This window comes from Schistocerca americana, chromosome 5 (genome assembly GCF_021461395.2).
Source record: "Schistocerca americana isolate TAMUIC-IGC-003095 chromosome 5, iqSchAmer2.1, whole genome shotgun sequence".
Taxonomy (NCBI): Eukaryota; Metazoa; Arthropoda; class Insecta; order Orthoptera; family Acrididae; genus Schistocerca; species Schistocerca americana.
In genome coordinates, this window is record NC_060123.1 from 628,780,452 (window position 1) to 628,805,886 (window position 25,435).

Genomic DNA, 25,435 nt, shown 5'->3' on the forward strand with positions numbered 1-25,435 from the left:
GCAGTGAGCATGGTTCTGAAAACCTGGATTCTGCCACGAGGGGCCATACGCAGCAGAACAGTCGTTCAAGAGACACTGTTAGTAGCCCTTGGTTCATCTAGGCTGTTGCTCAACAGTTGCATATCTATTCGCCCGTACGTATCTACGCAGCCATCATTCACCTCGGTCATCTTTGTCCCGTGGTCTACCACTCTTGCCTCAACGCCAGTTTTGGATGGTACCTTTTTACTATGCAGGATGGCCGCGCGGGGTAGCCGCGCGGTCTTGGGCGCCTTGAAAAGGTGCGCACGGCTTCGCCCGCCGGAGGTTCGAGTACTCCGTCGGGCATGGGTATGTGTGTTGTCGTTAGCGTAAGTTAAGTTAGAGTAAGTAGTGTGTCAGCCTAGGGACCGATGACCTTAGTAATTTGGTCCCATACGAATTTACCACCACCACCACCACTCAGGATTTATTTTTTCCACGGTGGAGGTTTGGCTGTTTCGGAAATGTTTCCACCCTTGACTTGGAAGTCAATGATTATGTCCTTTGGGACCTCAGATAAACCGCTCCAATTCCGCACTACGACAACGACTGAACTGTTTATCCGCATCCGCTAGACACGCTTTATACACTCTCAATTGCTAGCGCCTCCACCTGCCGACTGTGAATGATTTTTGTTCGCTGGCATCGAACATAGGCAGTGGTCACATTAATGTGGTTGGATCGTCTATAAGATGTTGGTGAAGACGGTCGTGGGCCCAATACTTGTCCTACAGGGAAATTAAAAAAAAAGTAAACTATTGGACTGCTTACGCCAGTAACACGGCGCACTTTCAATATTTGCAAGCTACGGAGCGCTACATGTGCAAGATACTCGGCTAAGCTGTGTGGTGTAATCATACTATGAAACTTGCAACGAGAAGTAAAGAGGTATTTCGCACTTCAGTCACCCATAGGGGCATGTAGAAGTGGCTCGCTACTAAATGAAACGTCGATTTCGGCCGAGACCTCAGGAAGCTCTCGCATCGGCTAAGAGAAGCTTTTGGCGTGGTTCGTTTCGGGTAAGTCTTCATCACTACGCAGGGCAAAGCCCGGGATCTCCGTCTGAGGCAGGTGCTGCGCGGGCAGCCGAGTCGGCAGGGGCTGCGGACCACGCGATCCGAAAAGCGCTCGCTGGCCCACAAATAACTGTCCGAGTGGAGCGCTTCCGAGAGGGCTCAGAGCTACTTAGACAGCGCCGGAATCCGCCGAGTCCTTTGCCGTCCCTCTTCTGCTCGCAGAGGGCAGCTCGCGGCCAGTAAAGAGACAGCGCACGGCCCGAACAAAAGGCCGGCCCGCGACAGCCTGTCGTAGATTTATGTTTCCCGCTAGCTGCAGAGTTTTCCGTTCTTTTCGGTACGAGGAGGGCTACGAAACGGCACGTTCTGCAAAAGACAGCCTCCGGAATGCGTTGTGTTCTTTGCTGGTCGAGATCCAAGTCTCTGCCAGCCAAAGGTTACAGAAGACCGTTTATAAATGTAGTCACGTTACATGATCAAACACAGCAACGATTGTCAAAAGTGTAACACCCAAAAAAAGGGCAAGAATGAGTCGGTACTCGTAGAATGTGTATAACGCTGTAGAAACACGAATTTGTTAAGCTTGCAGAGAAAACATTATCACACTTGACAATACACACATAATGAAATACGAATTGTCTTCTGATGTCATTTGCTTTTTTTGTTCCAAAGTACGCCGGATTCTCTGTTTGAACGGTCGTGCATTAATTTATGCACAAAACTTTTGGACCCACAGAAATGTGCGTTTGGGCTCTGTCTACAATAAAGTGCCAGACATAGAAAACTCAAAAAAGAACACACACAGCCTGTATTTCATCTTATATGAAGACAGAAATTCTAGACTAATTTATCGAATCAGTAACACTTTCATTATAACATTGACGCATCATTTGCATGCAATAAAACTGTGAATGATTCAGAACATTATGTATCAACACACAAGAAAGTTTACATTCCTGTCCTTGACACTCTACGAATTAGTACTGCATTTTTTTTTTAAATTCACGTACACTAAAGCCAAATGCGTGCCTTGATTTAGACAATCGAACGCAAATTCAGCAAATTCATCCGCAAAATACTTTTGAAATTCATGTACGGCTGTCTCACATTACCATGGACAATGTCTGGCATTGTAGTCATTGCGAATTAAACGCCTATTTCTTCGACAAAACTTTACTTCGTCTAGACTCCGCTGTATTGTGCACGGTGGTCCCTGTTTATTCAGAAGCATTCCTCTGTTCAATGAAGGTCTTTCACTTGCAGTATCAGAATTAGATGAATTACTACCTTCAGCATTTTTATTTTAGGTGACGTATCTATGAATTATGTTGCAGATCGTTACCACTAAAAATTCTCCAAATATCATTCGGCAAGAAGTCATGCAATCTCCGAATCTGGTAGCACACCCAGAAGAGGGAATACCTAGTCATCTTAAACTTTATAATCGGTACAGAACATGACGTAAGACTTAACCCATACAGTGGTGTTACTTCGAATTTGACAGCCACTTGTGAGAAAAAGGTTTTAATCGTCATCATCATCCACCATCAAGACTCTGATCAGTCAGTTTTTTTTTTGACCGATCGATAACCCTTCTATCACGTTCTGCGTTATACTTCAGCAGCAAATTCGGTATTCTGTTTTAAGAAATAGAAACGCCAAATGTGCTTTTCAGTTTCTTATTATTCAAGTAAATTCACAAAACTTTAAGCAATCTGAAGCCATATATAACATATTAAAAATCTGTCATAGCTCTGCAACGTCATCACGAGGCCAATGTCAGCAAAAATCTTAAAATAAAGAGCTGTATGACGTAGCTATTTGGATAACGTGAGAGAGAGAGAAAGAGGGAGCGAGTTAGAGAGAGAGAGAGAGAGAGAGAGAGAGAGAGAGAGAGAGAGAGATAATGGTGCACCCTGCGAAACTCTTACAAACATGATGGGCAGATTTTAACAATCAAACCTGACCAAACAATGACCTGAAAGGCACAACAGATATGCATTACACCAGCATAATTCTCAATTAGGTGAGGTGAAAAATCAGTGCTTCGGCAAGCTCGTTGCGTGAACAATTTTCAAAACAAGTGGAAACGCGAAACTTAGTGCCAACGTTCGTCATCAATGTCAAAGGGCGTGATATCTTTCACAATGTGTGCTCTCCGTAAAGCGTGGCATCCATGGAAATTTTGGCTCCTATTCTGCACTGTGTGAATATTACCGAACGATCAGTTAAAAAGGCCACGGTTGCAAAATACTCACATGATTTATTAACAGAAAAATGGAAAGACTGGCAAAAACAAATATCGTTCCAGAGAAATAGGAAAAAAAAAGAATAGAAACGGAGGCCAACACTGACCCTGTGGCTTATATTGGAAGGAAATGGTCAGACTTGTTATCTCGAAAGATGCCGTAATTTTTTTCCCTCGTAATTAACCTCAATTAAACTCTACTCACCAAATTTCCGTTCCCGAATGAACTGAAAGTGTCGTAAAAATATCACGAAAATGGGTGTTTTCTTGGCTGGTGCTTGCAAATACGAGATGGACGCCCCTGGATCTCCCAAACGTTTCTCACTAAGAGTCTTGTGCGTATAGCTACGGAAGTGAGGCCTCTTCGTTAACAAGCGTTCATTCGCTTTAAGATTTTGACCAAAAAAGAAGCTAGTATACATTTTTGAGCTCTGTCTTATAATTTCTGGTAAGTATTTAGAAACAAAAGAAGACAAAAGCAATTTTTATACACAAGAAAGGAGTCGCTGTGAGACTGACATTAGAATAGCCAGTAGGCAACTTAAGGAAGTAATCGAATTACGTTGTCTCACTAACATTGTGGAGAAACAGAATAGAAGTCTGAAAGAAATCAAAATCAGAATAGCACTGGCCAAGAGAGCCTGCCAACATAAGAAGAACCTTCTGCTGAACAAGTACCTCAGCTTCACTAACAAATATTTGTAAAGATCTGTGTATGGAGTGTCTTGATATATTGATCTGAAACGTGGACCTTAGCAAAAGAGGAGAAATATTTTCGAAGGTAAGTTCGCAGGGAGAAAACAGGCGTCAACCAAGTAAATCCTATTTGAAAAATGTGATCAGTCAGATGCCATGTTCTTCATACATGGAGAGGACTGCTGAAGAGAGGGTGATTTGACTGCAGAGAGACAGTTTATGCAAACCGATAAATACTCACATGAACTTTTGAATGGCGCACCAATGTGGTCAGAAACAACCGTAACACTTCATATTGACGTCTCAACCCGAAAACCTGAGGCAAGTTCGTCAACCATGAAGAACTTTCGAGTGATAGTGAAAGACATTTTAAAGAACATTTACAGCGAGAACTGTTATGGGCAGAACACTACAATTTCCACTCTACGTCCATGACAATATTCTCAAGCTGCAATCACCAGTCCACTGTCAGTTTTCCTCCCCTCAGTTTCTAAGTCTGCGTGGCACCCCCAAAATAAACTGACATTAGGCCGGATTCGTTCCTAATTCTTGCCCTATCATATCTAACAAACCGATTACATCTGTCTGTGACTCACATGACTGTCAAATTTAGTGCTTAACTGTACGTTCGTGAAGCACAAAAAATATAAATTTGGAAGACTGTATCAGTATTTTACATTTCTGCAATAGTTACAAGGAATAAAAGTATTGTTGATATGTTGGGAACTGTGTAATTGTTTGTGTATACATCATAAGACATATGTGGAAGGACCTTTAAGGATATTTAATTAAATTACGATCGCTTTCAATCGGCGATCAGCACTTGTCTCGCATGTCAATAGGAGCGGCAAGGAGAGAACGCCGCAACGCGCAGCGACAGAATTCACGGTTGTATACCCCAAGTTTTATGCGCGGAAACCATGTGAAAAACGTCATATTTCTTTTTTTTTTTTCAGGAACTTCCAGTTCATGTCAGCAGCTGAAATTTAACATACCGAGTTTAACTGAGGTTAACTGCGAGCTTAAAAATCACGGCAGATGTCGACAAGGCTGACCATTCTTTTGTCAGAAGATAGACTGAAGAACGGCATACGTACGTTTATGGCGTTTACTGATTTAGATACAACTTATGACAATGTTGACTGGAATACACGTTTTAATATTCTGAAGGTACGGGGTCTGATAGAATGAACGATAGGATATAAAAAGGACAGAACTTCGATAGAAGTCAGCCGGCAGGACGACGGTGGGAGGATCATTCCGGAGAGCACGGAGGCCACTGCTGCCGTCTTAATGGAACGAGCCGACTATGACGCAAAAATCAGACGGATGTTGGAGGAAGACACATACCAAAAATTACCTCGGGACCCAACATCCAGAATAGTGAGGAAGACTTCAGAGCTTCTCAAACGGTCATCGCTGGAAGACAATACTATTAAGAACCTCCTCCCCACAGAGGCTGTGGCGTGGCAAAATGCAGTGCTTTCGCTTGTTTCTCTTTTTATCCTGTCCTGGAGTGACAACAGCACTGCCAGACGCCACCATTGTGACCACATTATGGCAGCTGGCATTAGCGAATAGCATACAGCACAAATACAAAATGCGGTATGTAATATTGTGTATTGGGTTCAGTCTTATCTTTAACTGCTACATCAGGTTATTTTATAGCCTAAGCACTCTCTTTCTCTGAGGCGATTCTATGCAACATATTACAGCCTTCAGTTTTCTTTCAAAATCACGTTGTACTGTTGTTTCTATTACCTGCACTTTCGCCTAAGATGCTTATCGAACGTGTCTAGAAGCTAAAGCTACACCACATACAGAGTGACGTTTCAATGTGTACGGAAAAGCAACCTACAGATAACCTTAGAGGTCTCGAAAAGTTGTCACTTTTCACGCAAACCAGCATTTCTGTTATAAAGACTTCAAAGCTGTGTCGTGTAAATCACTGGTCGCCAAATTTATGAAGCTTCGGAGCTACCGTATCGTTTTTAAATCCTACTGTGAGCTACCAAAAGAAACAAGGACAGAAATAGGATGATTAAAAAAATCTTACATCTGAATTGTAATTAAATCTTCTTTTTGTAACTATCAGATAATGAATCTCGACTTCTGAAAATGCAGTTTTCATTGATTCACCGTCTTCGTATGGTTTCTTATTCTGTAGAATAGCTTTTTGACGCATCAGCTGTGGCTTAATTCTTCTCTAATGGTTTAAAAAAGGGGATTGTTGAACATTAAGTTTGGATTTTAGCTGCCCTAGCTCCTCTTTCCTCGCCACAAAATCCAGTGGAAAAGCCTTTTCAATCTCCGAGCGAAGGATTTTGAAGAAACTTTCGACGATCCCTTGCTTTCCAACTTATGTTCTTTCATGACACAGGAAACACACATGTTTGTCCTTTACCTGGATAAAGAAGAAATCAATCGCCCCCTCTCCTTCCGAATAAAAGTAATACGTTTTCTGGTTTTTGCTTGAACACGTCATCATTAGAACAAGTAGCTGAGTATGAACGCTTAAATCAAACGATCCACGTTCGCAGATGTTTGATATGCACACGAAAAATGTGAGGTGCACAACGTCACACGTATACAGTCAACTATGGGGCTGACAATGTATTATTCTTGACTGACAATGACAACTGCGCGGGAGTAACAAGAAGTTGTTGCCATGAGCGTTGTCTGGGCTCACTGAGCAGTCCAGGGTAGCCAACCTGAGCGTTACCACGACCTACCGAAAATGTATATGAAGCCGAAAATACAGTATTGTATTTTTCATTGACAATGGCAACTGCGTGGAAGAAACAAGCATTTGTTTCTGTGAGCGTGATCTGAGATCAGTAGAGCGATCCAGGTTAGCTAACCTAAGCGTTACGGCAGTCTATCGAAAATGTCCCCGCGAGCTACTTATTAGCTCGCGATCGACGGGTTGACGATCACTAGTCTAAACGCAGCACGTTGGTCGCAAATTCACGAAAAGTTTTTGTAGTGAACCAAGTGAAAGAGTTCCACGGCTTTGCAAACACCGTTCTTCCTCCATGCTTTTCCTTGTACGTAGCCGCAGCGTTTTGTCGACGAGCACCAAGAAGTCTTCAGCACGGTTGTTTGTGCGACATCCACATGCGGCATTCTTTCTTGTAAACGAAATACTTTGTACTATATTATTAAACGGCTAAAACAGTCACCGGGTTCCAGCTTGATTGCATATCTAACGACTTCCAGGGACAGTAAAAATGTGATTTTCTGTATTTCATACGACTATTAACCAAACTTGAAAATTCAAAATTCATAATCTTCTCAGTAAGAAGTATAATCTTACGTTAAAAGTTTAACAGAGTAAGTCAAGTATTAAATGTTGGCAAATCTGTATATGTTTTGAAACAGCTTAAATCAAGGAGAGCAAATTAATTGCATAATATTCAGCCAGTATTTGAGAATGAGAGCACTTAACATCTTCCAACTAACTTTACACTATTTGTCAAAGAGGTCTTACTAGAACAAATAAAGGGGTTATCACTCTTTTCGCTTGCAATTTTTAGTTTTCACTTTTCCATTAGTCTTTCAGTAACTAATCCGTAACTAATAAAACCATCATAACTGCCGTTTTGTATCTGCAGCCATAAAGGTTGTACATGATTAATGTCAAATATTTAACACACGAACTCATTTATAGAGTAATCAGACTTTGAAGTTGTCTTACACGTGGAAGTTTGATTCTTTAAGGAATCTGAGGGGAGAGGAGGTGCTACTGGTCTCTCTAATATTAGTCTCACGATTCTTGCACGAGATATATGGCGGTGGCTGCAGAATTTCTGCAGTGCATATCCAAGATCAGTTGTCTATATTTACTCAATGTGATTCCCGAGAACAATGTTAGCTTTCTTTCAAATTTTCCAATTCAAGTTGTCCGAGCAATTCCGTTACACTTTCGTATGGATAATACTGACCTGTTACTCTGCTAGCAGAGCGTCTCTGAATTCGTGTGATTTCTACTATCATGGTTCCAAACGTTGCAACAATACTCCAGAATTGGTCGCACAATCGTCTTTACAGAAGCACAAGAAGTTTCACAGAAACCTTGCAGCTAGTAAAAGCATTTTATATGCCTTCACATGTACATTACGTATTCGTCCCATTCCAAATCGCTTCTTAGTACCACCCCTCAATACTTTCACGATCTGACGTACTCTAAATGTTCGTAACTGAAGTTCTAAATTGATAAGACACTACGGGTTTCTTTCTACTTCTTACGGCTGGCTGGGACTTGATACTCAGGGGCTTAAAGCATCCATTTCTGCCTACAGTGGAGCCGCACACTGACAGTACTAAGCGAAATTCCCTAGGCCTTCTTTGATCCAATAGAAGAATGTTTCGATACGCTAGATGCTTCCTGCAACTACTCATTTATTAAAGTAAGAAGTCATGTACAGTTCTATAATCCTCGTCAATGGCCTACTCTGTGGCAAAAAGATCGTTCCTGTAATATATATTCTCTTCGCTGTTGCAACTGCAACAAAGGGTAGTACGTTTCCTCCGTAAATTCAGCGATGCTCTACCTCATTCGTGTATATCTCGGTTTCTTTTCTGGGCATTCGTATCATCACTGGACTAACGACGGCAAAATATTGCAGCGCTGTCCGTGCCTTGCGACACTGTCCACATTTTTAATATCATCACAGAATGAAAGTACGGGAAAAAATGTTTACAATGCTTTACAAGTCATATCAAATCCGCTTATCCTTGCGGCTAGGCACACAGGTAATTTTCATAACTTTAATTAAAGTCCGAACTGCGAGTCCACGTGAGCAGAATTCATCGTAATTATGAAACAGCAGAAAACAAGCGGAAGGGTTTTTAATGTAAGCGAGTATACGGTACCAAAGCCTGAAGCTTTCTGTACGGGAGGTCAATGTGCTGTCAACGTAGCACGGAGAACGACCGCCATTAGGTAAGCGGGAGCAGTGACAGATGGCCTGTTGAAGTTTGCGTGGCTGGTTAACGGAACCAGTACATTTGACTCATCAAGCATTTTTTACGCGGATAGAATATCCCATATTTTTTCGCGTTTGGGTTCGCAGCGAAGGGAGAAGGAAGATTAGGGTTTAACGTCCCGTCGAAAACGACGTCATTAGAGACAGATCACAAGTACAGATTAGGGGAGGGGAGAGACATTGGTTGTGTAATTTTCGAAGTATATATCTCGGCATCTGCCCAAAGCGATGGCGAGAAATCATGAAAAATCTAAATTTGGGCTCCTGAAGGGTCTTCCCAAATGCGCTGGGTTATCATAAGAACTTCCCTCCATTAGCAAACTGACTATTATTTGACGCCGCAGAATGGATTCCGTCAATCGATGCCTTCTGTTAGTAAAGTTGTCCCACAAAGTTCTCTTCTATTCGATTCGATTCAGTATCGCTTCGTTATTGTTCGATCATTCAGTCGTCTTTAAGATTCGTCTATAGCTCCATATTGATTACCTTCTATTCTCTTAGGATTTGAACTGTTTATCGTCCACGTCACACAAACAATTTCGGGAAAGAGCTCCTAACACTTAGATCTGCTCCCCAAACATCTCTTCTACTACTTTCGGTGTCTTCGGGAAACTGGATATCCATGTACGACCGACGACGGAGAGCCCCGGGAAGATCAGGGGGCGGGTTACTGATATTTCTGCCCGCATTCCGGCACATATGTTGGCCAAAGTACATGAGGAATGAATGAATCATATCAACCGCCACCATACAATATGTTGGACGACACGTCGGGCACATACGCTAGTCTATACGTGTTAACAGCAGTATTTACCGTGCCATATATACAAAATGCCATACAACTCTAGAATAATCAAATGAAAGACACCATTATTTTCCTTACTTAATTCTCTATCTATCTGATACGTCAAATGACATCCTTTCCATTTGAAAGTTATGAGCCGCATCAAAGGTAACGCATTCCGAACACCCATCCAATTCTACATGACTATAAATTTTAATTTATCCCACAATCTTTAATTCAAGACTGACTGACTATAATATACTACCGTCTGTGAGGCAGCCGATTATTTCAAGTACTCATTTCTTTCAGTGAAGTACGCGATCTCAGAGTTACTGTGTCTAGCCCTGTAGCAGGAAGGGAGATTCCCTTTTTTCCCTAGAAAACTTGCAAGTGAAGCTGTGCAGTTGAGAACTGAACTAGTCTGGCGTTCGATCAAGACGTATATTTACAGCCCTTATGCATCTAAAGAAAATATTATTAATTTTTCTCCGTTTTATTTCATACTTCGTATACAGTCTTGTGTTGCAACTAAATCCGTGCTATTAAAAACCGAGACATTTTATACAATACTTTAAGAGGCATGAAATTTTACCTAAAAACAATAATAACTTTTCTTGTTCTGCAAAACAGAGTCAGAGATAGTAATATATTTACTTAAAATCTCATTCAAACTATAATTAAAAAGTCAGTTCATAGAAATTGCTTACCTAGAATTCTGTTTGGCTTAGCTACAATAGTTTGCTCATGTATAAGTAATTATTTCGAATTATTATTTAATTAGGTTTTGTTGCATAAGTTTTTGTGAAGAGTGAGAGAGTGTGTGGAGGACATACGTGAAATATGGATGTTATATTTTATTGAAAACTATGTAAAAGTACGCATGAGAAAATCTTGTGCAATCGTGAGTCATTTCCAATGCGCATGCTTTTGTGTAAAAACAGCGGAATGAAAGTTAAGACTTAAATGAATTAATATTTCATTTCTTAGAATAATTCAAACTTTGTTTTGTTTTTATTTAAATTTGGCTTTGTAAATTTAGAAGTTCTGTAATATTTAATTTCTGTAGTCTTAATGGATGAGTTAGGAGTTACTGCCGGTATTTGATAGCAGGAGCTTTTATGATTGGCCGTTAAGACCATCAGCCAATGAGAATAAAGCATTTCCCGCGCTTAGTGTAACTGTAGTTCAATGAGTCGAAGAGTTGCCCCGTAGCCATCTTAGAGAGCAGCACATGTGGAACTGCGCCACACAAATTTCGGCTAAGATGAAAAAACTCGTTCATTCTTTTGCTTATTTTGCCTTAAATGTGAAGTGACTACAGGTTTACATCATTCAGTGAAATTTTGAGATATTTAGGTGAATTAGTTTGGAAGTTATTTGAGTGTGGAATTTCTGGTCGATTAACAACTCCATGTAGCGTGATCCGTGAACTTATTGTGGTTTGCACATTTTAGAGTTCCGTGCCTCAATCGATAAAAACGGATCCCTTATAGGATCGCTTATTTGTCCGTCTTTCTGTCCGACTGTTAAAAATATTTTTTCTCAGGGGCAGGTACACGTATATTTTTTTCTTAGGGACAGGTACACGTATCAAGTTAAAATATATGTCGGATGGTCTCTTGGTGATGTAAAAAATTGAAGCTTCTAAGGTAATCCAATCAAAAGATACCGCCATTTAGGAAATATATTTTAATACTCGCAAATTCACTCATCAAAACCTATAGGGTACTTCCCGTTGATCTAAAGTGGTGAAATTTGGCAAGGCAAGAAGCAATGTTCCACAGTACGGAAAATTGTTAATCTGTAATTATAACACATTAAAAACTATTTCTTTTGTCATTTGTTATCCGACGTCAAACTTGAAATTAAAACAATGAGTAGCTCTGCTTTCAGCCAGAATGGAATGCAATCGTAGAAGTTCGAATGTGTGTGAAATCTTATGGGACTTAACTGCGAAGGTCATCAGTCCCTAAGCTTACACACTACTTAACCTGAATTATCCTAATGGCAAACACAGACATCCATGCCCGATGGAGGACTCGAACCTCCACCGGGGCCAGCCGCACAGTCCATGACTGCAGCGCCCTAGACCGCTCGGCTAATCCCGGCGCAATCGCAGAAGTCAAACAACAGACAAGGGAGGACTTTATTGCTCACATCACGTGCTTCGGAATTTGTCCATCATCAGATCCAGAAGCGGTTACTTCACGTAGATATGGCGTTTCAAGTTGTATGTGAAACAAACATCCGCAAACTAGTTTCCCGTACAACTTGAAACGCCATATCTATGTGTAGTAACCGCTCCTGGATAACTGATAGTGGATAAATTCCGAAGCACGTCGTATAAGCATCAAAGTTATTCTTTGCCTGATGGTTACTTCTACCACTGCGACTCAGTCAGCCTGAATGCAGAGCCTGATTAGTATAATAATATTGTCGCCTGCGTCCTGCTTGATTTTATGTTACATCAATAACACTCAAATGAAAACATTCTCGAAAATCTTGGAATCTCTGAGACTGATACTTTGCCAGAGTCAATGTCGATACAGGCAAAAATGGTCGCGATTCTCCATTTCCAGAATGGATGAACTGCCTATATACATAATTAAGTTTGTACGGAACCCTTTGCGTGCGAGTCCTATGTGCGCTTATCCGAACTATTTTTTCTTTCTTCGCGTTTGTAGCAGATTCTGGCCGGTTTTGTAAAAGAAGACCACTGAAAGCCTCGATACGGTACTTCGCGAGTAGCTGTGTGTCAGTGACTGTTTAGATAGTGGAAATATTCAAGTTGGACATGTAAATTCTCGCTGCTTCATGTGTGTAGACTTGTAGCAGAACAGGACATAACACGGAACTAACAATGATAATACCTTTACGCCAATAATTTCGTACAATCATCTTTGTTGTTCATTACTTCCCACACTTTCTCTTCCTAGATATTCCCATTTTCCTGTATTCAGTAAGTTGTTTTATTTGTTGAAGTTGTCTTTGTATTCCACATAGACTGTAGTTTCAATAGTTGCGGCTTTCTTTTAACTGGTACTTGTATTACTGTCCATGTTTAAAACCCGTTGTAGTTGTCTCAGCAAATACTGCTCATATTTTACTTTGCTCATTTATTTAATGAAAACTGGTACACAGCCATTGCTTTGATTATAATGTTAATGTTAAAATGCAGTATCACCACACTCTCAAACTGTAGGTACCCTCAAACACCTCTATTTTCCTGCATTTCTTAATTTCTGTTTATCTTATTGATATTGCTCAAGTTCCTTGTGTATTCTGTATTTAAATTGATAACTGTCTCTTCTTTCAATTTGTTGTGTATCACTCTCCATGTTTCATACCTCCTGATGCAGCCTTGTCTAGTACTAATTTTATTTTATTTCATTAATTTTGTTTATTAATAGAAACTGTTATGTAGGCATGCTATTCCTATTTTGTACTAAAGGTTTTCCTGTCAAATCCATTGTTATTTATGTACTGTTCAGTTTTTACTATTTCATTGCAAAGATGTTACTTACTGTATGTTTCTACTTCAGTCTAGATGTGTTACTTCTCTTCCAATGTTGTCTGCTAACATTTAACTTCTTTGGTGATAATACTCAGTAAATGTCTGAAGATGGCCTTGTAAGCCGAAAACCGGTTAACAATAAAAGTAATATTGCAGAACAAAAGCAAACTGGTGCTTTTCATTTATTATAATGTTGTTCTACCGAGAACCGACGGAAGATTCTGTTAATATAATAATTGCAGACTTGATAGCCATTTAAAATTTGCTTCAGAGGCAATAAAACAGAATTGGAAGTAGATAGAATCCCAAATGTCCGCAATTTTCTTACAAACTCACTGATACTGTCTCGAAGCTTTAGTTATGTAGCCTCTGTTTAGTTGATACTAATCGCTGTTTCTTCAACGCTTTTTTTCCATCGTCTGAATAAGTGTCTATTCTCACGGAGTAAAAAGTATGGATTTCAAGAATCCTATCGAGGTAGGTACACTGAATTTTCTGCACAGTGACTAAACCAAGGACTTTTTGACTCAACTGTAATCTGAAGTAGGTGTAGGAAGAGCAGAAAAAACCCTCCGCCACACGCCTTGGAGTATAAATTTCTTCCTAACGCTATCGAAAGGGCCCTCACAGCGCAATGTGGGCAGTAAGTTGCACACATTAAGGCACAGCCGTCGCATGTGTCAACGCCTCCAAGAACGAAACAGTCACATCCTCCCCTTCCTTTCGCAGAGCTGATTTACAAGACAAGTCAGAAGGCGAGAGGTCGGGAAATGGGGGGAAAAGGCAGAGACAAAGGAAAGAGGATAGCTGGAGAGAGGGAGAGAACCACCGCACGCTGCGGCCGGGAGGCGCAGCGGAGAGAGGAAGAGGCTGTTTTGCAGCTGAACCAATTCTGGTAGCGCACTGAACTTGTGCATTAATCTAAACGGAGTGCCAGTGGGCGGAAATTTAAATTTGGCGGTGGACGCCCCTTGGCGCTCTCATAAAAATGACTAATGGCAGGAGGCGGGTAATTGCAGGCGCGTGGGTGCGAGTGCTTCTGCACACGTCCAGCCGATACAAACACCGCTAATTGCTAACCGAATTATCGCTCCGTTCCGATTCCGGCGGAGGAAAGCCCCGGGGCAAATGAAGCGAGACTTATATCCCACCACCCTCCTACCACCCCGTATTTATTTATTTATTTACCCTATGCTGCGCAGCAAAATAAACTCGGGCCGATCTGAAACCGACCGAAACATGCACCGCCGTTGCTTCACTGATTCAGCACAGCGAAACAATAACAAAGGGTATGTCAAATATACACAAAAAGCACACAACTCTTTCACTACACAATTTGCGGTCAGTTACCGGAAGCAGCCACAACCACATAAAATCGGGGGCATGGATCTGGAGTGAAATCACTGGTGGATCTGGTTTACACGAGCGACCTTGTAAAACCGTCACACCCCAGGACGTAATTCACCTGCCAACCACGTCGCGCGAGGGTCTATGAAGTCGATCGCTACCTGTTTGTCTCGAGTGTGGAGTTCTAAAATTATGAGTATGTTGTATATTGCGTATGCGGAGAAATGACATAGTACTGATGTTGATAGGTGGCAGCGGCGGCGGCGTCGTCGTTTGCTAACAGAGGAAGATAACATTTTCGTCGCAGTCATGGTATGGTACTGGAAATCGTGCTTTTGTGTCTTCTTAATCTTTATAATCTTGTTCGATTTGTTTTGTGACACACTGCGAAAGTATCATTAGTAATTTGTCTTTATTCTACAATTGCACTTCTACCATTCAAAAAATGTGAGAGCAAAAAATATTGTTCGTTTTACAAAACTGGACAAACTGTGCATAAATAAAAACGCTAATAACCTTATATAGTCCATGTTGTACTACGATTTGGAAACTGACATTATTTACGACACTAATAATAAGACAATTAAATAAAAGTAACTGACACAGGTAATAGTTTTAATTTGTTTCTACAATTATTTACATAACTAAAAATGTTGTTTAAGTGAAGTTCTGTCAAGAGTGGAAAAGTCAGCTCTATGGAAGAAGAAAGTTACAGTTACTTTGACACAAAGGTAAGAAAAAGGCACTACGAACTGCCGCCTAAGAGTTATTTGAAGAATTTGTAAGTATGCATTTCCTTAAGCAACTAAATGTCGATGCTTTGAAACATCTGGCGATTATTTTACTATTCCTTCGATTTGCAACATTATGGGGGATTTATAGTACTACCTTCGTGACGAACGTGTATTATGAATATTGCTATGATCATAAATAAACCCTACTAACACTCCTAGTTTTTTAACGATGATAGTGAGCTGCTCCTTTTCGTATGACGGGCACTTCTTCCTAATCTCACTTTCGTTAACGGTAGAGCGCCATGACGTTAAGTTGAAACTACTACTAGTGTGAAGGTACTACTACGATAACGTTCCGTGGAGTACGGCACGAATCGTCCTTCAGTAATAATATTGGTGATCAACAGCAGACAGTCGAACACTTGTGTCAATTGTGTTCCAGTACAGTGTAATAGATATACGTGCCACGCGTAGGCGATTGAGAAAAGAAAATCGCTAGTGTTAAAACGGAATTTAGGATGACGCAATGAAACAGGCGAATTCCAGAATTCGCTAAATTAGTGCGTTTGTTTGATGTTCTACTAAAAACGCTTTACACAATAATAAATTCTGAGAGTGTTCTACTTAAAAGAAAGAACAGAAAAGCAGTCATATAAGGCAGAGCCGGCCACGGTGTGACAAGCTTCACGCGTACACCATGTGCTGGCCGCGGGTGGTCCAAGGATCAGCCTGTCTTTCCGCTTTACTCGGTCCTTCGCGCTAGTACTAGGAAGGAGCAACACTTCTATTTAGCATTGTGGTGCCGCATTTTGCGGTCGACACAACTTTCTGAATCCGGCACAACCACGGTGTCAGCACTGTTTACACCCCCCCCCCCCCCATTTGTTCGTGGTAGGAATCCAGTGGCTATCTGCACAAAAAAGGCAGCCCATCGATCTTTCGTCACAATCCTTTAAAATTTATGGGCATGAGAGGGATGAGAATTCTCAGTTCGCATAAGCGACAGGTACTGCTTACTTACTACAAAACGACAATATAGTATTATGTAGAAAAAGTTTAAACTTTTACATGACAATGAATGAGCAAAAAATTACATCGGAAGACGGGATTCATTGTTCAGTACATCAAGAAGCACTTTGCGCTAAATTTGCAGGCATGGAGCACTGTAAGAAACTAGAGGTACGAATAGCAAAAACTTTTGAAGTCGCACCCATTATTCCATTTTCAGACACCACAGTGTTCAATGGAAATGAAAGAAGCGTATAGAGACTTCCTGTATTACTGCAAAGTATGTTGGTTAAGTCTAAAGGCACGCCTGGAAACATTTTTCGTCTTAAAACTCGTTATTGTTGAAATTATGGAGGGAAATAAGAGACTGTAAGGCAACTTCCTTGTTTTTTGGTGTTTCGTAAGAATGCATTTAAAAAGAAAATCGCGTTGCAGAAGGGACACATTATGACAAATACAGAGCAGTTCCCGAAGCTCACTGGAGTTAAAGGAAACGAGAGGTCTGAGGAATTCTTTATGGCCTTGAAAGAATTACAAGGATACAGGATACTTTTACAAAGGTTTTGACGACTCTGTCAATCTTATATCTGTTTTCGAGACCGTTTGGCGTTTCTCTAAAAGTGCCCTTGTGGATGTGCAGATGTAACTGACTTACTGATTTACTTGCCAGGTAATTCCAGTTTTAATGAGAAATCTTTTTACGTGAAATCTGTCCAGGATGTCTACATTGCTTTTCTCAGGTGGATTTTCCAGCTCTCCAAAATGAGGTTGAAAAAGTGCTACAATATTTCCATCGACGTATTTGGGTCAAAGACTTTTTTTTATAACAAACTGAATAACTCATTATTATGTGGCAACTTGAGTGTAAAACTCTGTGAAATTGTCTACTTATCTCCGTATGCCTACAGTCTGTTCCAGACAAAAATTATATTATGTCTTCAGCGCGCCAAATGTAATTAATTAATACTGAAAATGACCTTTGTTTCTGATCTGTGTTGTTGAGAAGTGTGAAATATAAGACCAAGTTGTAAGCAGTACGACTGTACTGCCATTTAAATGCGGCGCGTTCGCTGATTTCCGCTCTTTCGCCTTCACGCACTTAGACAGCATGGTGTGGCGGTGGGGGAAATGTCAAGCGAGGCTGAGTGCTTTAGCACTCAGGCCCAGGCACAGCCTAAAAGCCGAAATCTTGGCCACCCCTGACTTAAGCTATACGAAGCAATGGGCTATGCCCTAATAAGACTTCAGACTGAGTGGACCGTTAGTTATAGAAATGTTAAATAATTACAAATTTGCCCTTGTTATAAAAAGAAGGCACTGATGGAATGTAAATAATCCGCACAGGTCCAGCTGCTGTAACCCATTGTCGAGTAGCACGGACGGTAAAATTCAAACTAGAAAGCGGGTCATCTGTACAGCGTGCCTAACTGCAACGGTACTCATCTGCTACGTAAGTCAATTTGGCAACACCAATGAGTAGTACACGACGACGATCTTACACTGTCCATATATTATTTATTTAGCATGTGACAGAACACATGGTATCATTAGACATTTTGTTTAGAAGTTAAACTATTGGCTGCCGAAAGGTATTTAATTTGACATCCTCTATCGAACATACAAGATTTTCAAACAGTCGTCCTTCCTACACACCATTCACTAACGCAACAGGAGATAGCGAGGAGGTACGAGGCGTGTTCTCTCCGTGGCTTGGGGGTTAAAACTGTTATGTAATTGTAAATTTTGCAAACTTCTAAACAGTTGCACTACGACGTTACACGAACAAATTTTATGTCAGAGGGGGCACAAATATTAAATTGTAATATTCGCATGTATATTATTAAACGGCTAAAATGGTCACTCGGTTCAAGTTGCAGACTGCCTATCTAACGACTTTCAGGGGCATCAAGAATTTGGTTTTCGGTATTTTATATAATGTTATTTATCAAATTTAGAAATCTGAAACACTGTCATAATGTACTCATCGAAATGTATAATCTTAGGTGAAAGGTATAACACAATAAGTGAAGTATATACACAAGTGTATACGTCTTATCACAGAATAATTCATAGCACACAAAGTAACCACAAATACTCCATTCATCCAATTTTTGAGAATGGGAGCACTTAGCGACTACTTTTCGTCATTGTCACCTCCTTACAAAATAATGAAAGGAAAAAAGTTTATCGCGTACTACATCAGGCTTGATGTTTTGATTGGTTACTTCTATATTATTAACTCACGTATTTTTCAGACAGTATGCACATATACCACTGAATGTGCTTGCAAAACTATATCATTATACGACACATAGTTCACGAGATTTGACGCCATAAACATCGAGATCCGTGAAAAACTAAAATATCTTCAATCAAATAGGTTTTACATACGTGTCAAATATTTAACTCATTAACTCGTTTGTAAGGTAATCAGGCATTTGAAGCTATTTTATATGCAACAGTTTGACTGGTTAAAAACCACGTTGGGTCGGGAGTAGGGGGAGGGAGGGATTACCAGTAGAAACTATACACTGAGAAATTACTTATAGTATGGCTACGCAACATCATACGCACTCAGTAGTAAACAAAAATGATATACATTTGCAGTAAAATGGATTATAATATCTCAGGAGTTGGAAAGTTTTGAGTTGCACCGCTTTCAAGCTCAATGTTTAATTTGATTTTTGAATAAATTCATTTCTTAAATTCCTTGAACCGTAGGCGCGAAAGTACAATTTTTTTTTATCCGTGCAGAAGACAAATAACTCATCTTGTAGCTCTGAATCACATTAGACACCAAAAGAGCATTAAGTACTGTTTTTGATGTCGGAACATTTTTGTTGACATCTTTTTAACCTAGTTCTAAGCTCTGATTCATCTTAATCAAGACTATCTGTGAAGAGGCTTCCAACACGAGTTAAAGTGCATTAATATTGAATACGATGGCTGACTTGACGTCACAGCTTGTTGGATGAGAGGAACATCTGTCACCCTAACATTAAGAAGCGCTAAGACCATAGAAATCCCTAAATGGAATTAGGTATCCAGGTGAACCATTTGCTAAGGTGCATCTCACAACGTCTGCAAAAATGGTAATGTAGGGTTTAGACGTTACCTTACTGTCGATGGTCATTAGAGATGGAGCATTAGCTCGGACTGGACAAGAGTGTAGAAGCAATACCTCGTTCAAGGGAGCTCACATGATTTTGCGAAACAATGGAACATTTATCCCGAGATAACTAGACTAGGATCTGTGCTTCCCTCCTCCTGAATACGAATCCAATGTCGTAAGCACTGTACCATGGAGGATCTACTTGAGTCAACTCAACACTATCATGATAAAAATAAACACTTCTATGAACGGATCTGCAAGATAGTTTCCACATTTATAATGAGATGCCAATAACATTTATGTGTAATTAATTTTCGGATGATCAGGTACCTCTGCAATGTTAATTTCTGTTGTGTACAACGATACCCTCGGCATGCTATCATGCATCGCTGAGACTGGAGGAGGTACAGAGCCAATTGCGGTCAATCATATCAACCAAGCAGGCGTGGCGAACATCAAGTCGTCCACACGGCTGGAAGAAAGTGATGAGCACCAGGTTAATAAGAAGAAATTTACCTTTGATACAAAATTTTGATTTCTGTCGAAATAATCCACTAGTAGGAGAAGCTTCTGGAATACCTCCTTCGGTACAACAAATGTTCATTAAATATGTTTCACATGGTGTCATACGTGCTACCCTCATCTTGGCTACAAACCTGCCTACAATCCAAGTTGATAACAGCAACTGCATAATTTGAATTTCAAATTTTGTGGGATGTCAAGCATTCGACAAAAGGTGACTGGGGAAAGGAAGTAAATGAGCTATAAGTGAATGGCTTGGACTCTGTTTTTTACTAAGTGGTCAGCTATACACATATAACAGGCAGCTTTAGCGTTTAACTCAGCTGATTCTCATTAAATAGAGCCCGAAGTTAGGATCAGCAGTTTTCGTCAACTACGAATACGTCAGTTAGCAGACGCTAATTTCATCCACCACCATGGGAACAGTGAGCTGAACATTTTAATCATAGCTGAAGGTGTCATAACTCGTTTTTGCAAACGACTGATGGACTTAAATTCATGACAAGGTAATCGATCAATCGAGTTCGTCACTGACGAACCACATACTTTTCTCGATGTGGCCACACGTCCTGAAGAAATCTGCTAATATGTGCTCATGGCAGCAACTTCGTTTGAGAATAGACATCATCAAAAAAACGAGACGTGTATTTTGATACCCATATCATGCTGTTGTTAGCCCTAAATCCATGGTCGTATAATGTAGTGCACTATGGGCGAGTGGAAATTCTTGGTTTTGTCGAGAAGCTCCTCTGAAATGTAAATCTTCAGTTTTGCCACCGAACTGGATGATCCATCTGTTTCGAGCATGTAGCTGCGAACACCATTTTTTATTCTTCCGATATTTCGACTAAAAATCTTTCAAACATTGGCAGGTCTAGTCGATGGGTAAAATCTTGTCTTATTTGTTTCCTGAGATGCCGAGAACACTTGCCGCACCGAAACAATATGAAAAATCAACACGCGTCAGTCAACATAGTGCAGTACACAGAATAGCCCCACTTTCCGGAATGAATCTTTCACTCTTCAGAGAAGTACGCTGTTTTAAAATTTCCTGGATGCAAAAAAATTGTGCCGGACCGGGACGAACCTGAAACCTTCCTTTTGGCGTAGAATGCTCTTATCTACTGAGCTGTCCACACACGACTCACGACCTGCCCTCACAGATTTACTTCCGCCAGTAACTCTGCCCTGCCTTCCTAACTTTACAGAAGTTCTCCTGCATGCCTAGCAGAACTAACACTCATGGGAGAAATGAACACTGCTTGCGGATAGTAAAATCTCGGTTTCGAGTCCTGATGCTGCACACCATTTTAGTCGGCCAGCAAGTTTCAGCACCACTTGCACGAGGGATGAAATTAGTCAGCTTTTCAAGGAATGCATCCGTAGATTAAATCACTCGTTCGAACAGAGCGTTCGGAGGTACTGTAATCAGGCTGAGCCTCGTTAAAATAGGTAATAAGAGACAGAATATAAAACATCCAAAACTAATGCATTGTCTAAATGGAAGCCTTCGTCCTGGTTGCTGTTATTGTCTACCAGACATGTTTCTACCGCCCCCTTGGACAACGAATTCCAAAAGGGTGAGTCTGAGGGCACGGTCTGGACGTTGTCGTAATTCACCGAGAGGCCAGTATGAATGCAATGTTGGGTCATTGCATATTTGTTTGAAGAAATCGGGAGTGCTACTAATCGTCTAATAGATTGCAAGTAGACTTTTGTGGTATGTGTGGTTTACCATACATAAAATTTACCAGATTTACTCCCCTCTCATAATAGTAGGTCGCTTTTCAAACTATCCGCTGTCACTTTTGTCGTTATGAGGAGAGTATATCACACATTACATTCTTTTATGATTCTAGCTGTCTTTACACAAACATCCCAAACGTGGAAGTATCTCTGAAAACAAGAGTGGTTAAAAACGCATGCGTAAAATAACGAACTTGTATCACGTGGAAATAATGTGTCAGTAACCTGGCAACCTATTCGGCAGTATGACGTAAAAGTAAATCTTTCTTCTCTTTCTTTCAGATGTACGAAAACCTTCGGAAGTAAATGCACGTATGTTTCCCCCCTCATTCTTTATTATCTTCATTCTGCGACTGGAAAAGATTACGGTTACGGCAACCCTATCAAGGACTGTTTAATGAGTTTTTGCTTCCTTATTCACATCTTCTGACATAAATTTAATGTTATTTATGTACAATCACTCGTACCTGATTATGGATACGCTTCCCTGACCTATGGTGCGTGAAGACTGTGGTGCCATACTATGTAGTGAAGAGACAGCAATGAGAATGCTCACAGTGCGCAGGTCGGCAAGTGACAGGTAACAGACGTGTTGAGATGTTGCCATTTCGGAGCAAATGTGGGGACACACCAGAACTCGTGATGAGAAATGCCATTTCTACGTAACTACCATCTTACAACGGCAGGGCACGACGTTGGGATCACGGATTTACTTCAAACTTTGTACACCTTTAGTAGGCCATTAAAACAACATAATATGCAAGTACTATGGTGCACTACTCTGGCTATTCCGAGAAAATCACAAGAGAAGTTTTACACATCTATTACGTAACTGATGTATCTGTGCGAAGGTACCGGCCGTAAAAAGTCATTGTGGGCACGTAATTAGCGTTCGAGCTACATAAGACGATCCTGTCCAAGGCGACGGTTCGAATCCCACTCAAACGTTTATATTTGTAGTACAAGTGTAAATTCTGCGATGTTCAAAAAATTTGCACCTACATCATTCGTTCTTGCTACTTCAGCAACGTCTGACTACTACGCAAGTTATCTGCCAAATGGGGCCTGCCTCTGTGTCTGCAGCACGAAGCGTCGAGGTGCAAAGTAGTTCCGGATACCTTACCACATTGCATGTAGAAGGGATTTCGCAAATCACGAAAGGCATACATATTCAGGAAAACTCTATCAGTTTCTTCAGTTATTTGTTGATCGTTATAAAGATGTTTGTCAAGATTTTAAACATGGCTGAATCAGCAACTGTTAAAATTCTTCACGGTAAATGATGACAGCCAAAACAGTTGCAGGATAAAGATTTATTAAAAATTCTTGACCACGGTTTCGGTATATATAAATATACCTTCATCAGAAGTAAAATACACTAAAATCACATCCTGGAGAGTCATAAAACAATTGTGCCAAAGGCGTCGTCAGTAGTTAAAACATCATCTCCATTTATACAACATAATTAATTAATCTTTATCCTGCAACTGTTTTGGCTGTCATCATTTGCCGTGAAAGATGTTTGTTCTAGTAATTAAATTTAATTAAAAATGTAAGTAGTCAAAAAACATGAAACTCACTAAAACTTCAAGCTAACACGTGTGTTTTTTTTAATTACATTATCTCTCAAATGTCATATAAATTAAATAATATGATAAGTGCTGAAAAAAATATAGATTAAAACTTAAGGCTGAGTGGGAAAGGAACCGTCGCTTCATACACTTTGGCATACGAAGCTCGAACGCTTACCGCTTTTTTTCCGTTGTGTTGGGTTGTAGCGATCATCATATGACATCCGTTGAAGTTCGTTGTTGATCCCTTCACTCAGTTATTTTTATTACAGAGACCACCCAGCTCTCTGACCGAACACGCTCAGCTACCGTGCCGGCTTTCGCTTGACCACCACTAACTGTAACGTCCGGCACCTACGCACATATACAGAAGCCACATAATAGACGCGGCAAATCTGTCTTGAGGTTTTCTCGGAATCGCCAGAGTAGTGCTTCTTACTAGATGCACACTATATTGTTTTTATGGCCTACTAAATGTGTACTAGTTTAAAGTAAATCTGTAAACTTAACGTCGCGGCCTCCTCTTGTTAGTATGTGCGGGCTGTGCTACCAAATCACCCACTTCCCACGCTAACTAGGCGGCTGGGGTCTGCCATTAGGGTTTCGCTACTCCTGTTGTGTATGCTCCAGCGCACATCCATCCTTGCCGTGCCCCTAGCCCCTCTGATAACGATCACCAAGCAGTGCGTGCATGTGTTCTACAATCCTTCAAAATGGGAATCACTTGCAGATTGTCCCAATAACTTGGAACGCTCCTAGCAGAACCGGCACGCGTCAGCAATATGAACGTAATAATGTGTGCATTTGTTGGTTGGTTGGTTGGTTGGTTGGTTTGGGGAAGGAGACCAGACAGCGTGGTCATCGGTCTCATCGGATTAGGAAAGGATGGGGAAGGAAGTCGGCCGTGCCCTTTCAGAGGAACCATCCCGGCATTTGCCTGCAGCGATTTAGGGAAATCACGGAAAACCTAAATCAGGATGGCCGGACGCGGGATTGAACCGTCGTCCTCCCGAATGCGAGTCCAGTGTCTAACCACTGCGCCACCTCGCTCGGTGTGCATTTGTTCAGCGAGCTTTATTGGGAAGAGGACCAACCTGAGCATTTTTCCAGTCACTAGGAATGCTTCGCTCCTCCAGCGACGGTAAACCGCTGCTAGAAGTTGTTTCGCATACTCTTTGTAGAAACGTGTAGGCAGGCAAGGTGGCGCTTACCTGCTGCTCGACGACGTTCCCCGCGGTGTTGTTAATGCGGTCGGTCCCGTTGTACCAGGTGATGGTGGCCTCTGGGTTGGCGCCTACCGCCTGGCACACGGCTGCCACGTTGGTCCCCTGCACCACGTGCTCCTTCACGCCAGTCAGCTGCAGCTCCAGGGGCCGCACTGAAACAGGACACAGCCGCAATCAACACACCTGCTGCCCAATGTTACTTACTATACACACCGCCTTTTTTATCAATTTTTCTGACAACGTGTTTTGAATTAAGTAATGTATATGAAATGATCAATTTCGGTCATATTTACGTTCTTTTTTCCTTCCGTTTCTACGCTAGCAGTTAACGGTAAAATTACAACTCCAATAGAGAGTATAATACAGTAATAAGATACTGATGAGATACAACAGCATAACATCATCACAGCGAAAACTGAACGGAACATAATCGACAAATGTAAAGATATTGTGTCACAACCCCAAGGGAATGGTGCACGGCCGCTACTATCTACACTACTGGCCATTAAAACTACTACACCAAGAAGAAATGCTGATGATAAACGCGTATTCATTGGACAAATATATTATAATAGAACTGAAATGCGATTACATTTTCATGCAATTTGGGTGCATAGATCCTGAGAAATCACTACCCAGAACAATCACCTCTGGCCGTAATAACGGCCTTGATACCCCTGGCCATTGAGTGAAACAGAGTTTGGATGGCGCGTACAGGTACAGCTGCCCATGCAGCTTCAACACGATACCACAGTTCATCAAGAGTAGTGACTGGCGTATTGTGACGAGCCAGTTGCTCGGCCACCATTGACCGGACGTTTTCAACTGGTGAGAGATCTCGAGAATGAGCTGGCCAGGCAGCAGTCGAACATTTTCTGTATCCAGAAAGGCCCGTACAGGAC

The 25,435-nt window shown here is 41.1% G+C and overlaps 1 protein-coding gene across 1 annotated transcript in view; it reads right to left on the bottom strand.

The window, feature by feature from the left end:
• LOC124616598 (hemicentin-1) overlaps nucleotides 1-25,435 on the bottom strand; it is a 1,150,083-nt gene that overhangs the window by 542,816 nt on the left and 581,832 nt on the right. The window contains exon 5 of the mRNA XM_047144918.1: nucleotides 24,519-24,685. Within this exon, the coding sequence (XP_047000874.1) occupies nucleotides 24,519-24,685 (167 nt within the window). The remainder of the gene's footprint in view (nucleotides 1-24,518; nucleotides 24,686-25,435) is intronic.